This window comes from Myotis brandtii, unplaced genomic scaffold, assembly GCF_000412655.1.
Source record: "Myotis brandtii unplaced genomic scaffold, ASM41265v1 scaffold191, whole genome shotgun sequence".
Lineage (NCBI taxonomy): Eukaryota > Metazoa > Chordata > Mammalia > Chiroptera > Vespertilionidae > Myotis > Myotis brandtii.
The window spans coordinates 4802950-4817008 of NW_005357115.1; the positions used below are offsets into that span (position 1 = coordinate 4802950).

The 14059-nt window shown below is 36.5% G+C and overlaps 1 protein-coding gene across 1 annotated transcript in view; it reads left to right on the top strand.

The window, feature by feature from the left end:
• Nucleotides 1-12534, top strand: part of PPM1B (protein phosphatase, Mg2+/Mn2+ dependent, 1B) — a 33712-nt gene extending 21178 nt beyond the window's left edge. Inside the window, exon 5 of the mRNA XM_014538463.1 lies at nt 11471-12534. Within this exon, the coding sequence (XP_014393949.1) occupies nt 11471-11776 (306 nt within the window). The 3' untranslated portion in view covers nt 11777-12534. The remainder of the gene's footprint in view (nt 1-11470) is intronic.
• Nucleotides 12535-14059: the final 1525 nt, after the last annotated feature.

A 14059-nucleotide genomic window follows, 5' to 3' on the forward strand; every position in this document is an offset into this window, starting at 1 on the left:
AGGCCTCCTGGCCCCTGGAGCAGCATGACAGGGGGCAGCGCCCAAACCCCCTGATTGCCCTGCAGCTCTGTGTGTGACAGGGGGCGGGGCCACAACCCCCTGATCTGTCCTGCTCTGTGTGTGACAGGGGGCAGTGCCCCAACTCTCCTATCGGCCCTACTCTGTGCATGACAGCGGGGAACTCCCCAACCCCCTGATGGGCCCTGCTCTGTGCGTGATGGGGGGAGCTCCCCAACCTCCTGATTGGCCCTGCTCTGTGCATGACAGGGTACGGAGCCCCAATCCCCCTGATGGGCCCTGCTCTGCATGACGGGGGAGCTCCCCAACTCCCTGATGGGCCCTGCTCTGTGCGTGACAGGGGGAAGCACCCCAACCCCCTAATCGGCCCTACTCTGTGCGTGACGGGGTGGCGCCGCAACCTCTCCATCGACCCTGCCTTGAGTGTGATGGGGCGGTGCCCAAATCCCCCAATCGGCCCTACCCTGAGCGTGACTGAGGGTGGCATCGCAACCTCCCGATCCGCCCTGTTCTGTGCATGACAGGGGCTGGCGCCCCAGCTCCCCAATCGGCCCTGCTCTGAGCCCGACCAGGGGCTGCACCTAGGGATTGGGCCTGCCCTCTGCCACCCGGGAGCGGACCTAAGCCAGCAGGTCGTTATCTCCCGAGGGGTCCCAGACTGTGAGAGGGCACAAGTGGGGCTGAGGGACACCCCCCCCCGCCAGTGCACAAATTTTTGTGCACCGGGCCTCTAGTATGCCTAATAAAAGCCTAATATGCTAAGTGTCCAGTCGTCCGTTCAACCAATCAAAATATAATATGCTAATGATATACTAAGGCCGCTCAACCCCTTGCTACTACGTGCACTGGCCACTAGGAGGCAGACGCTCCAACCATTAGATTAGCTTGCTACTTGGGGTCCGGCTGATCGGGACTGAGCTAGATGGGCCGGACATGCCCTGGAGCCCTCCTGCGGTTCCTCCCAAGCTGGCCAACCTCCTGTGTCCCTTCCTGGCCCTGATTGTGCACCAGTGGGGTCCCTCTGCCTAGTGTGCGCCCTCTTGCAATCCAGGACCCCTTGGGGGATGTCAGAGAGCCGGTTTCAGCCGATCCCGCAGGCCAGGCTGAGGGACCCCACTGGTGCACGAATTTGTGCACCAGCCTTCTAGTTTTAAAATAAAGATATGTCATGTGATACATTAGAGAATTTTAAATCAAATAATTGAAGATAAGGTATTGCCATAACTTAAAAAATGGTGGGAATTGGTAGTGGAGTGAAGAGAGTCTTACCTCTTCAGCTGGATTATAGGTTCCACATAGCACCCACCACTGTGGTTAGAAAAAGTAAGCCGTTTAAAGTTAGTTAAGATTCATTTATTAAGTATCCCTGTTTCCTCGTGTATTTGAAATGCAATGTGTAATCTTTTTTTATTATTATTATATTTTATTGATTTTTTACAGAGAGGAAGGGAGAAGGAGAGAGAGTTAGAAACATCGATGAGAGAGAAACATCGATCAGCTGCCTCCTGCACACCCCCTACTGGGGATGTGCCCGCAACCAAGGTACATGCCCTTGACCGGAATCGAACCTGGGACCCTTCAGTCCGCAGGCCTACGCTCTATCCACTGAGCCAAACCGGTTAGGGCGCAATGTGTAATCTTAAAAAAAAAATTATTTCAATATATCTTGCTGAATTTCTTGGTCCTTCAAAAAATTGGCTGCTTTCTCTCCAAACAAGATTTTTTTAAGTGTTTTATAACCCTAAATTTCTGTTTAATATATATACCGAGGATGACTTTTAAACTTTTTTTAAAAAAGAAAATACTTACAGTGACTATAAATAGGCAACATAACCATGAAGGGTGAGGGGAAATGCTCAGGATATAAAACTTGCCCTAAGTATAATTATTATATGACTGTATAAATTAAGGAGTTGTATACTAAATTGTCTTTAGATATAAGCTTTCTATTAATGTCAGCAGATAAATTCTGACAAGTCTACCATGTAGTGAGGAGACTGCAAAACATAAGGCATGGTCCCATCCTTGATATGAATGCAGCTTGCAATAGAGATATAAACACACAAGTTAAACAATAAAAATGTTTCACATCATTTAGTAAAGAATAAAAAATGACAAAATCGAGAATGTGATTAATTACCACATTGTACAATGATTGTTGGGAAAATAATATTTTCAGAGAAAAGATAGGATTAGAAGAATGATTTGAATAGCAGAAATGAAATGAGGAGGATGGTAGCTCAAGTAGATGTGGGAGCCAAGAACAAAATAGAAACTATATTTGACAGAAATGACATGATTTTTTAATGGAACAGAGAACTGCTGTGGTAAAAATAAGAATTTAGGATATCAGAAGTATTTTTGGAGAGGACTTTGGAACTTTATATTTTAAATTGAGGAGGCAGCACCATATATGTTTGGAGCATAAGAGAGATAGATTCAAAGGAATATTTGGTATTTTAACCTCTTAGAAACACATGCAGCCCTAGCTGGTTTGGCTCAGTGAGTAGAGCGGACTGAAAGGTCCTGGGTTCAATTCTGGACAAGGGCACATGCCCGGGTTGCAGGCTGGATCCCCAGTAGGGGCATGCAGGAGGCAGCCAGCCGGTCAGTGATTCTCTCATCATTGATGTTTCTTTCTCTCCCTCTCCCTTCCTCTCTGAAATCCATAAAAATATATTACTAAGAAAAGAAACATGTAGTATTAGGTTAAAACAGTGTTTTTTGACCTTTTTCATCTCATGACACATCTAAACGAATCACAAAAATTCTGCAGCCCACCTGACAATTTTTTTAAAAGGATAATTCTGATTCATTCACACTGGACAGTATTGTGTTGGCTGTTGTCATTTTTTTTATTTGACAATCTAAGGGAAAAGAGGTTGGTACCCCTGACTAAATAGTGAGATATTGCATGTTTTCAAAGCTCCATGGCACATCGGTTGGAAATCTCTGGGTTCAAGAGATGCTGGGTGTTAAGTAGTTGTGAAATAATTGCAGAAATCAGATGATAAGTATAAATTCATTATTAGTAGGTAGATATATGGATTAAAGAATTCCCTCTTTAGTATAAAAATTAACTTGCAGCCCAGATTCTTATTTTGGGAAACAATGCTTTATTCTTTCAGAAAATCATGACCTTAGAAAAATGTTGACGCATAATCACAAGTAGCAGAAATGTACTAAAAATACAAAAGAAACAAAAAATGAAGAAATTATAGATGTTTAATTAAAATTTTAGCTCTTGAGCTATGATAGCAGTGAATTAGGCACAGATGTGCTCCATAAATGCTTCTCAACAAAGTTAGATCTGTGCCATGTGGAAGATATTGCCAGGAAGTACAGTGTGTCAGGAACCAGTCAGTAGTTAATGTGCAGAATAGGAAAGACTAAAGTGTGGTAGAAATTCAAAGGGGATGACAGTTGGAGAACTATTATAAAATTAAGTTTTTAAAAATAACTTGAAAAAGAGAATGCTAGTCAGAGTGAATCAAAAATTCATCTAAATTCCTAAAATGTCTATATCAGAGAGAGAATTGTTCTGCTGTAAATGCCTATACGGAGTACCATTAGAAATAAAGTTCATTAATTTTTCTTATATTAAAAAGAAACTTTTGGTTAATAAATATTTCAAAAAGCTGAGTTGAATATAAGTAACAAGTAAAATCATTAAAATATACTCAGAAAGTTTACTATTATTTCCCCAACTTTAAAAATCAAAATCTATAGAAGAGAGTCTATGGAGGAATTCTTAAGGAGTTCATGATTCCCTGCCAAATTTGTGCAAATATATTTATGTGTGTATATACATATTCTTTAATGATGATTATGTCTGGGGTTTTCATCAGTTCCTCAAAGGAGTCTGTGACTCTGAAAGAATAATTGCCTATAGGCCCAGAAAAAGTAAAACTACATTTTGGCTATAAGTTGTTCTTATATTAGTTAGGCAGAGCTCTGAGATCACCCTCCTTTTCTTCTAAAATGCTAGTTTGTGTTTTATGACTAGAATATAAATTCAATGAGATCTGGGACTTCATTTGATTTATTTATTATGATTTTAGTTCCAACACCTACAGCAGTGCCTGACCAAATGGTGAGAACTCAATAAATACTTGTTAAATAAGAAATAATTTTATTTATTCATTTCTAGTAGTAGTTTGCTAAGCCTACCCTTAAGTCACATATTTAAAAAAATAATTCAAGTTTGCTAATTGGTGTGAAAGTGTATTTTCAGAACATTTTTCATGCAAAAATGTTAGTTCTTTCCTCAAAGAAGACTTATAATGCTTTTGAATTAGTAGACCACTGATTGAGTAGCCATATAAGTTGATGATTTTCCGAGGGTAAAGTGGGAACTTGTATTTACCCAACTCCTATTGTGTCAAGCCATAGACATGCATATATGTATATCTATATAATAAAAGCCTAATGACTGTTACGGTGGAACGGCCAGAACAACCGGTCACCGTGATGTACACTTACCACCAGGGGGCAGAAGCTCAACGCATGAGCTGTCCCTGGTGGTCAGTGCACTCCCACAGCAGGGAGCGCCTCTCAGCCAGAAGCTGAGCTCACAGCTGGCGAGCGCAGCGGTGGGTCCCGCCTCCGCGGCATTGCTAAGGAGCAGCGAGCCAAGCAGTAAGGAGCAAGGGGTCCTGGACTGCAAGAGGTCGCAGGCCAGGCTGAACACCGCCCCCCCCCCATCCCTCCAATGCGTGAATTTCGTGCACCAGGCCTCTAGTATACATATAAAATCATAGGTAATCTCCTCAACATCCTTCTTATATAGATAAGACTAAGAATTAGATGAAGTAGCTTGCCGAGGTTGCAAAGCTAAGTAAATCATGCAGCCAGATTTTAATCTAAGTCAGAGTAACTCCAAAAACTGTTCTCTTTACATCTTTCATGCTGCCTATCTAAGCTATTTTGATATTTGTCTGTATAACTCTGTGTATCATCCAAGAAAATCATTTCCCATTCTTTTGTGAATCTCATGTTTACTAGTCTTAAGATACTCTGTTTTTGATGAGGAATAATTTATAAAGTTATTGAAAGTAAGCAGTCCAGCCTGGTTTTTTAATCCATTATTTTTCATTTAAATATACATTTTTATTTTTCCTAATCCGAAAACTTTTTAAGGCATTTGGATTTTTGAGAAAGGAAGGAATGACAGGACAAAAGCCCAATAAATCTCCATATTCTGTTTTCTCATTAAGTTTTATATATAATCTTTTTTAATTTAATTTTAAATAGGTCAGTTACAATAAAGATAGTTGCTTGTTGATTTTTACATCACAGTTTTAGGACTTTGTGAATACTACTTGTTTGTTTGTTTTTTTTTAATATATTTTATTGATTTTTTTTTACAGAGAGGAAAGGAGAGGGATAGAGAGTTAGAAACATCAATGAGAGAGAAACATCAATCAGCTGCCTTCTGCACACCCCCCCACTGGGGATGTGCCCACAGCCAAGGTACATGCCCTTGACCGGAATCGAACCAGGGACCCTTGAGTCCGCAGGCGGACACTCTATCCACTGAGCCAAACCGGATAGGCTGTTTTTGTTTTTTTTAATTGATATTTACAGGGAGGTAGGGAGAAAGAGAGAGAAGCTTTGATATGAAAGAGAAACAACTATCAGTTGCCTCCCAAATGCTCCCTTTTGGTATATGGATGATGCTCTAACCAACAGTCACCCTGGCCAGGGTGTGAATACTAGTGTTCTATAAATTGTTTCTTGTTTACATTTTCACTGATGAAAGCATTTTTATGGTTCCCAACATAGGACACCCTCCCCCCCACCCCCACAGGGGGGCAATTTGATTTTTAAGGGGGGCAATCAAGAATGAGTTATTAACAGTGAATTTTTTGCATTTCTTATGGTTCTAGGAGCCTTACATACAATATATAAATATATATTGTAATATATTTATGCATTCAGTTCTCTATTATATGTTTTGAAACTTTATTTGCTATTTTTTCATATCACTTCATATCATTTTTTTTTTTAACAATTTCTTAGGGATTTCTTCCTCGGTGCTTCAGCTGTCCTTTCGTTCTTTTATTTTTCTCTTTCATGGATGCTATGTTCTTTGGAAGCTTGTTTAGACCAAGTTAATGGCTTTTTAGGCTTCCTCCGCGTGAACAGAAGTTCACTTTTTGAATATTAAGAATTATATGTCTCGGGGGAGGCATCAGGATTTTAGAGATGCTTAGGTGGGGCATGGCCAAAAAAAGGTTGGGAACCACTGGAGTAGACCAAATGTATTTGAAAATGCACTAACTATAAATAAATAAGGGAGGGAGGGAGGGAGGGGAAAATGCACTAATTTTATATTCACTGTGTTTTGAGATACGATTTGACATCATTTCTTAGCTGTGTGGTCTTGACCATTTAAGTGACTCTTTCAAATTATTTCAAATTAATTAAATTATACATGATCCTTATAAATAACATCTAATTTATCAGATTCTTCATTTGGTCATTGTATTTCATGAAATCATATTTGAGAATCTTTAGTTCTAAAATTTATTTTTAGCTGACAAGCAGGGCATAGGACTCCACAAAAAAACTCCATAATAAGTATAGTAGTATTGTTTACTTTTTCTCCATTGTTTTAGCTAATCATTTGAAGAATTTTGCTTATGGCAACTGCATTTTTTTTAATGCAATTAATAGCTAGTGAAATTTTACTTTTAAAATGTGCTTAGATTCCCGTCTCCCTTCCTTTTTTGCTCTATGAGGTATATAGATTCCTATGTCTTACTTGGTGTCAGACAGTATTTTCATAATGAGAGATTTTATTTTTAAGCTGTGTTAGTCTAGATAACAGGTAAAACCTTACAAAAACTGAGAGAAAAGTTCTAAATTCCAATCTCCATAATTGCCTTAAATTGATTTTGAAGAATAATTTTAATATTTCATTTAATGTGATTTTCTTGGTTCTCTCATTTTGTAATCTTCGTAATACTTTATAGACTTGAAATGAAATGATTTGTGATCTAGTTTTACAGTCATTTTAACCATTATTTATTTAGTGTTTATGCAAAACCTATTATTTACCATAATGTATTCAATAAACATTCAGAGGGACATTGATGTTATTTGCACCTGAACACAAAACTGAGCTCTGTTGCTTACTAGTATTGTCACCCTGACAAATAGCTTAAATCTGTCTGAGCCTTAGTTTCTTCAGTTAGTGTTGAAATGCCTATTACTTAGGGTACCTGTGAGGATTAAATGAGATTATGCATTTATAGTTCTTAGCACAAACAATTTTCCTTCTGTAGGTGGTAGTGAGGATGCAGGAAGTAATATGAAATTATATTTAATTCATTGAGTTTACAGTCTAATGGAGAGACTTGTAAACAGTTGCAAAGTGAATTAATTGCTGTAATAGATGTGTATACATGATGTGCTATGTATGTATGTATGTATGAATTCAGGTAAAGAAAGTGCAGGTAAATAATAGGTTCCTGCCCTGGCCGAGTGGCTCAGTTGGTTAGAGCATCATCCAGTACACCAGGATCACAGGTTCGATTCCCTGTCAGGCACAGCCCAGGTTGTATGTCCATTCCGTCCCCAGTTAAGGTGCGTACAGTGGCAACCGATCGATATTTCTCTCTCACATCAATGTTTCTCTCTCTCTGTCTCTCCCTCTCCCTTCCTTTCTCCTTAGAATCAATGAAAAATATATCCTTGGGTGAGGATTTAAAAAATAATAATAGGTTCCTTTTCTGATATTAATGAAACTCCATGAGAGGGTTATGTAATAGTATTTTGAAGACTCGAATGAAATGACTAAGGAAAGGGTTTCACCCATATATCATCTATCTAATATGATAGGGAAATGTAATTTGCTGTAAGATAAAAATGACTTTTAAATGTAGTCAGTAGCTCAAGTTCTTTTCAATTCAGTTGTTCTATGATACCAACCATTATAAACCCGTCCCTACTTAATTTACAGGTTTGGTTTTAGTGTGGTTTTTAAAAAGCAAATCCTTCCCCCCCCCCCCCCCCCCCCCCCCCCCCCCCCCAGCAATTCACAGAATTATATATCACCCCAACCCACTGAACCTGGATATAATGGGGTGGAACTTTGGTATCTGTACGATTTTAAAAGCTCCAGAGGTGATTCTTATGTGAATACCAGGGTTGATACTCACTTTCGCTATGTGTAAGTCAACTGCCCAATTGAAGATTTTGTTTCAATGTCCTAGAAGTGTGTGTGTGTTTTTTTTTAAAAAAAGGGGAGTTTTTGCTTTGAGGTTTTCGGGAGATGGGGGTGGGGGATTGCCCTTCATTAGAAGTTCTTTGTAATTTATCACTAAGTAGAAAATTGCCTTTTGGCAGACCTGACTAAACACTGATAAAGTTTATGATTAGTAAGCACTTATCATGGTTCCATCTTAACTTTTCCTGAATAGATTCAAAAGGGAAACTTTATTTAGGAAACATGTTTATTTAGTACAGAAGGAAAGGTAAATATGAAAAATATTAACAGAGAACACATTTTATGTTCTCACCACACAATAAATTTTGCAAATAAAATTATTTTGACAGTTAATATGCTTGATATAAAAAATTGGAGAATTTAAAGAAAACAAGCATCTGTAACTTCATTACCCATTATCATTATTTATATAGGGGTGGGCAAAAGTAGGTTTGAATTCAACCACCTCAGGTGGATTTTCAGAGACTATAAGAATGTGTAAATAGTGAAGGCCAGCAATTTGAGCACTTACAAGGTAAGTGCACTGTGCCATTCTTTTGAGTTCATAAAGCTATTGTAATAATCATAACCTCACAACCTTCATGTCTTTTTCCATACAAACAACTGCAAACCTACTTTTGCCCATTCCTATATATTGTTGTATTTCTTTTCCACCCAGGCAGTTTGTATATGATATTCTAAAATAACAGAAACACAATCATATACACACATAAAACATATGCTATACAGAGTTATCATCTCTTTTTGCCACATGGCACTTTTTATAAAAAGTGTTTAGGTACTCTCATTTTTCTTGTAAACATTGTCTTTTATTGTGTGCTTATTAGTATATTTTTGTCATAGAATTATAGAGTCTTAGTCTCCAAAGATGTTTAAGAATTTGTGCCAGGTCATCTATATTATTAACTATTTTTGTATTTTATTTTTCCAACATTTTATGATGAAAACTTCCAAACCTATAGAAAAGTTGAAATGAGCATGATGAATACCTTCTACCTAGATTCAACAATAGTTAACATTTTACCGTATCTGCTTTATCTCTTTGTGTGTGTGTGTGTGTGTGTGTTTGTGTTTGTACACTACCTACCTTTTTTTTTTTTTAATCCTCACTGAGGATATGTTTATTGATTTGAGAGAGAGAGAGACAGAGAGTGAAAAACATTGATGTGAGAGAAAAACATCGTTGGGTCCTGGGTGCACCCAACCGGGGATTGAACCTATAACCTAAGTATGTGCCCTGACCAGGAACTGAACCCACAACCTTTTGGTGTATGGGATGATGCTCCAACCAACTGAGCCACCTGGCCAGGGCTACTGGTTGTTTTTGTTTGTTTGTGTGGTTTTTTTTTACTAAACCTTTGACAGCAAATTGCAGGCATCATAATATGTTACCTCTATTTTGGCATGTACCTCTTAAGAATGTGGACATTTTGCCCTGGCCAGTGTGGCTTAGTTCATTGGGTGTCATCCCATGTTCCAAAAGGTTGCTGGTTCGATTCCCAGTCAGGGCACACACCTGGGTTTTGGGCTTGATCCCTAGTAGGGACATGCAGGATGCAGCCAATGAATGATTCTCATCATTGATGTTTCCATCTCTCTCTCCCTTCCTCTTTCTCTAAAATCAATTTTAAAATCTTTAAAAAAAAAAAAAAAGGCCGAAACTGGTTTGGCATAGAGCATTGGCCTGCGGACTGAAAGGTCCCGGGTTCGATTCCAGTCAAGGGCATGTACCTTGGTTGCGGGCACATCCCCAGTGGGAGATGTGCAGGAGGCAGCTGATCAATGTTTCTCTCTCATCGATGTTTCTAACTCTCTATCTCTCTCCCTTTCTCGCTGCAAAAAATCAATAAAATATATTTTAAAAAATAAAAAATAAAAGAATGACATTTTTCTACATGAGCATAATCTTATACTAAGAAAATTAGTAATAAATTTAATATCAAGTCCCAGTTGTCCCTAGAATGACTATCATAGTTATTATTTTGAACCATAGTCTAATCAGGTTATTAAGTTATCATTCAAGCATGTTAACCCTTTGCGGTCCAATGTTATTTTTGGAATTCTAACAGTCTGGTCCAAATTAATTGATGGGATTGAATGTTGAACTTTTTAATGTTCTTAATTGCTCGACGTTGGACCTGCTCCTAGCGCCTGGTCTGTCGAGTCAGCCTCGAGGTTGGACCAAAAAGGGTTAAGCAAGTTTTTAATCAAGACCATACTTTTCCGCCCTTGACACTAAATAAGAATCTGAGCCAGCTTTTTATAGGATGTCCTACATTCAGAATAATGATTGTTTCCTTGTGTTGTCCTTTAACTTGATTCTCTATTCTCTGTTTCCTGTAAAATAGTAATTAGTTTTATTAGATTTATTTTAAATATTTTTGGCAAGAACACAGGACATGGCCCTGTATTCCCTAATTCATCACATCAGGTGGCATATAATGTAAGATTGTCTGGCATTTACTCTTTCAGCTTAACTTTAATTAGCTTGGATGTTAGAGCTTGTTCCGCCAACAAGAATCAGTAGCTGCTATTGTAGAAAGCTGTAGGTTTCCCCAAATTTAATAAAATAGAAAAGGATAAGGAGTTAGCTATTCATACCTTATTGTAATGTTTAAAATGATTAGTCTATTTTTACAAATGTTTTATTAAATTCTTTAAAGACAAAAATGCAACTAAAATTTTTATCCATGAAAATTTTAATATTTCTCCAAAATTCGATTTCCTTTTATAAAGTTTAACATTTTTTATCTCCTCTCCTACCTGTCATTTAGCAGAAATCACAGAGAAACTAATGTTCTAATGCCTGCTTTTCTGTCCATTCCTATTGCTTTACACACTAATTTCCCTTTTATACTAAATCATTATAGCCAATTGTGTTTTTAAGTAAGTCACTTTCAGGAAATGCTTGTGTTGCTGTTGAATTCTAATAGTGCAGAGTAAACTTCAGGTTAAACTTAAAATTATAATGTGATATGAGACATAAATTAGTTAATAAATTAGTTAATGGTAATTTGCTAAAAATAACTTGAGATATTTCTATTATAAATTTTTATTATTTGACATAAGTAAGACTTGATACTTATTTAATGAAATGTTCTCGTGCTTACACTATATTACTCATGGCAGAAAAATGAGTGTTTTGCTGTGATGTGTTATGAAATACATGTGATATCCTAGTTTGTCTACTGACACTGGGGTCTTGAATCTTAAAAAAAGGCCTCCGATGATGCAGAGGAGAGTGGATCACAGGGAAAATTGGTGGAAGCTCTCAGGCAAATGAGAATTAATCATAGGGGAAACTACCGACAACTTCTGGAGGAGATGCTGTCTAGTTACAGGCTAGCTAAAGTAGAGGGAGAAGAAAGCCCTGCTGAACCAGCTGCTGCAGCTACTTCCTCGAACAGTGATGCTGGAAACCCAGTGACAATGCAGGAAAGCCATACTGAATCAGGAAGTGATCTTGCTGACTTAGACAGCTGTAATGAAGATGCAGGGACAAACTTGGGTGATGAAAAAGTATGACTTTAATTTGTGGGGATATTTTTGTGATCTTTGATTTGATGGTTTTTACCTAGGAAGTACAATGTGTGTGCATTTATATAACGATTTTGTTATTTGAATCTTGGTAAACTAGTTTTATTAATATTCATATAGCCTTGTTTTTTAAGAAGGCCTTTGCATACACCTTTATCAGATAGGTTAAAATTGGCTGTTTATATACTTTGAATTTAATAAAATTGTTATTTCATATTGTATGCCAGAAATGAGGCTACCAGTTATTAAAATCAATAGTTAAATTCATACTAGATAGGTTTAAAGGTTACTGATTAGCAAGATTACATTATGTTGTGGAAAAACTTGTTAATGTAGAATTTTACTGCCTCACAGTATTTTACATATTAGTATACTCATAGTAATAAATTTGTAATAAATTTGTGTTTTCTTCAGTAATTTTAGTTCTTCAAAGAATGGCAGATGCTCGCCTGTAATTTTTTTTTTTCACGGATGATAATGTGTGTTTTGACTTGTTTATATTTTTACATTTCTGTAGTTTTATTTTTAGATGTTCTAAGCTATTGAATATGTGGTTAATTTTCCTTTCTCTGTATTCTTTATGAAAAATAATGTTTGAAAAATCTGTGTATTATAAGTATAGAATTGATTTGTATATTCTGTATAGCCTAACTACACACATACATCAAAATATATGTCAATCAAGTGTTCAGAATGAAATTATAAGTGTTTAAGTCCAAATAAAGCATGTGATATGGAATAATCTATGCATGTTGTACTTTTTTTTAATTTTTATTTTACAACAGGTTTGGTATATTGGAAAAATACCCATTAGAAATTCATTTGTATTTATATAAAATTGAGAAAGCTATTGGTTTGGCTTTTTCATTAACTAAAAGGAAAATATTTTTGAGAAGTCTTGCCTAAAGGAAATCTAGTCTGTTTCTTATTCCCTTTTTATGGTACACAATATTAATCTTAGGGCAGAATGGATACACATAGACATGTCAGAAAATTGCCATGATGAAGATTGCAAGACTGTCTACTTTGCTATAAGTCTTCATCAGATATTATTAATTGCAAGAATTACAGGGTATTTTAAATAGTGGCAGATATATGAGTTTTGTTTTTGTTAAAATTGATTTTTAAATACAGATAACTATTAGTCACTTGGGAAACTATTTCTTAAAACAATTATTTTGTGAATGTAGATAATTAACTTCATGTTTATATTTATCATGTGTCTAAAGTTGGTTAAGGTATCGTAAGTTGAAATTTTGGAATCATCGGAGGTAGCTGATGTTTTGATCTATTTTTCCAATTCTGAAATACATTTAAGTGGTTTAAAAGGAAGGCATTTGGTGGAGAGGGGAGGAAAAAAACAACCAGTTACCTACTATATTGGATAAATCTTTGTGTATACACACAGTGTACAATACACACATCTCTCTATAAAAGTATCTTTTCAAACAAAAGAAGGTAATTTGTTCATCTAATTTTGTTTTCTTTTGAAATTCAATCCAACCTGGAAGTGGTATAGGTAAATAATAATAATATTCTTCCTTTTCTTTTCCTGTAGGGTGCTGGAGATCTAGAAGACCCATGGTAGCCTTATAAACTTCTAAAATGCTTTTGATTCTGAAAATTGGGGGAAAAACTTTTAATCACATTTTCTTCAATACAAGGGAAAAATATTCTTGTGGATTCCCAACGTTTTGTGATATGAGCAGAAAATCATTAGCATTTCCCATCATTTGTTCATATTTGTGTTTTCTGATAATTGCCACTTGTAGCATTGCCTGTACTACAGTATTTTTGCCAACCTCAGGCATACTAATTCCATCTGTATTGAACTATTGGTCCTAAAAACCAATGGAGTTATTTCACCACAAGTAATAATTGTGCCTGAGGTGCATGGGAATATAGTTAGCTGTACTTTGAAGATACATTATGTTTTTTTTGTGTTTTTTTAAACAAGACACACAACATATAAGCATGTAAGAGTAAAGAATTGTATGAGATGTTCTTTTTTTCAATTCACCAAGTTGAAAGCCTTTTGCAGGTCTGGCTTAAAATTTCATTTGGGCAATCTACTATAGGGTATATATTTATTAATTGTTATTTAATTTTTTTCGAATTTTACCTGTATTACCAAACTGGGTTCTTCAATAATGTCCAAATTGTAATGTTGCCTGCTTCAAGATAAGTGTATTTGGCAATAATATTATAAACCCTTAAAAATTTTATGCATGTGTCTCCTATATCCTTCAACACACACCAGAAAATCTTTGA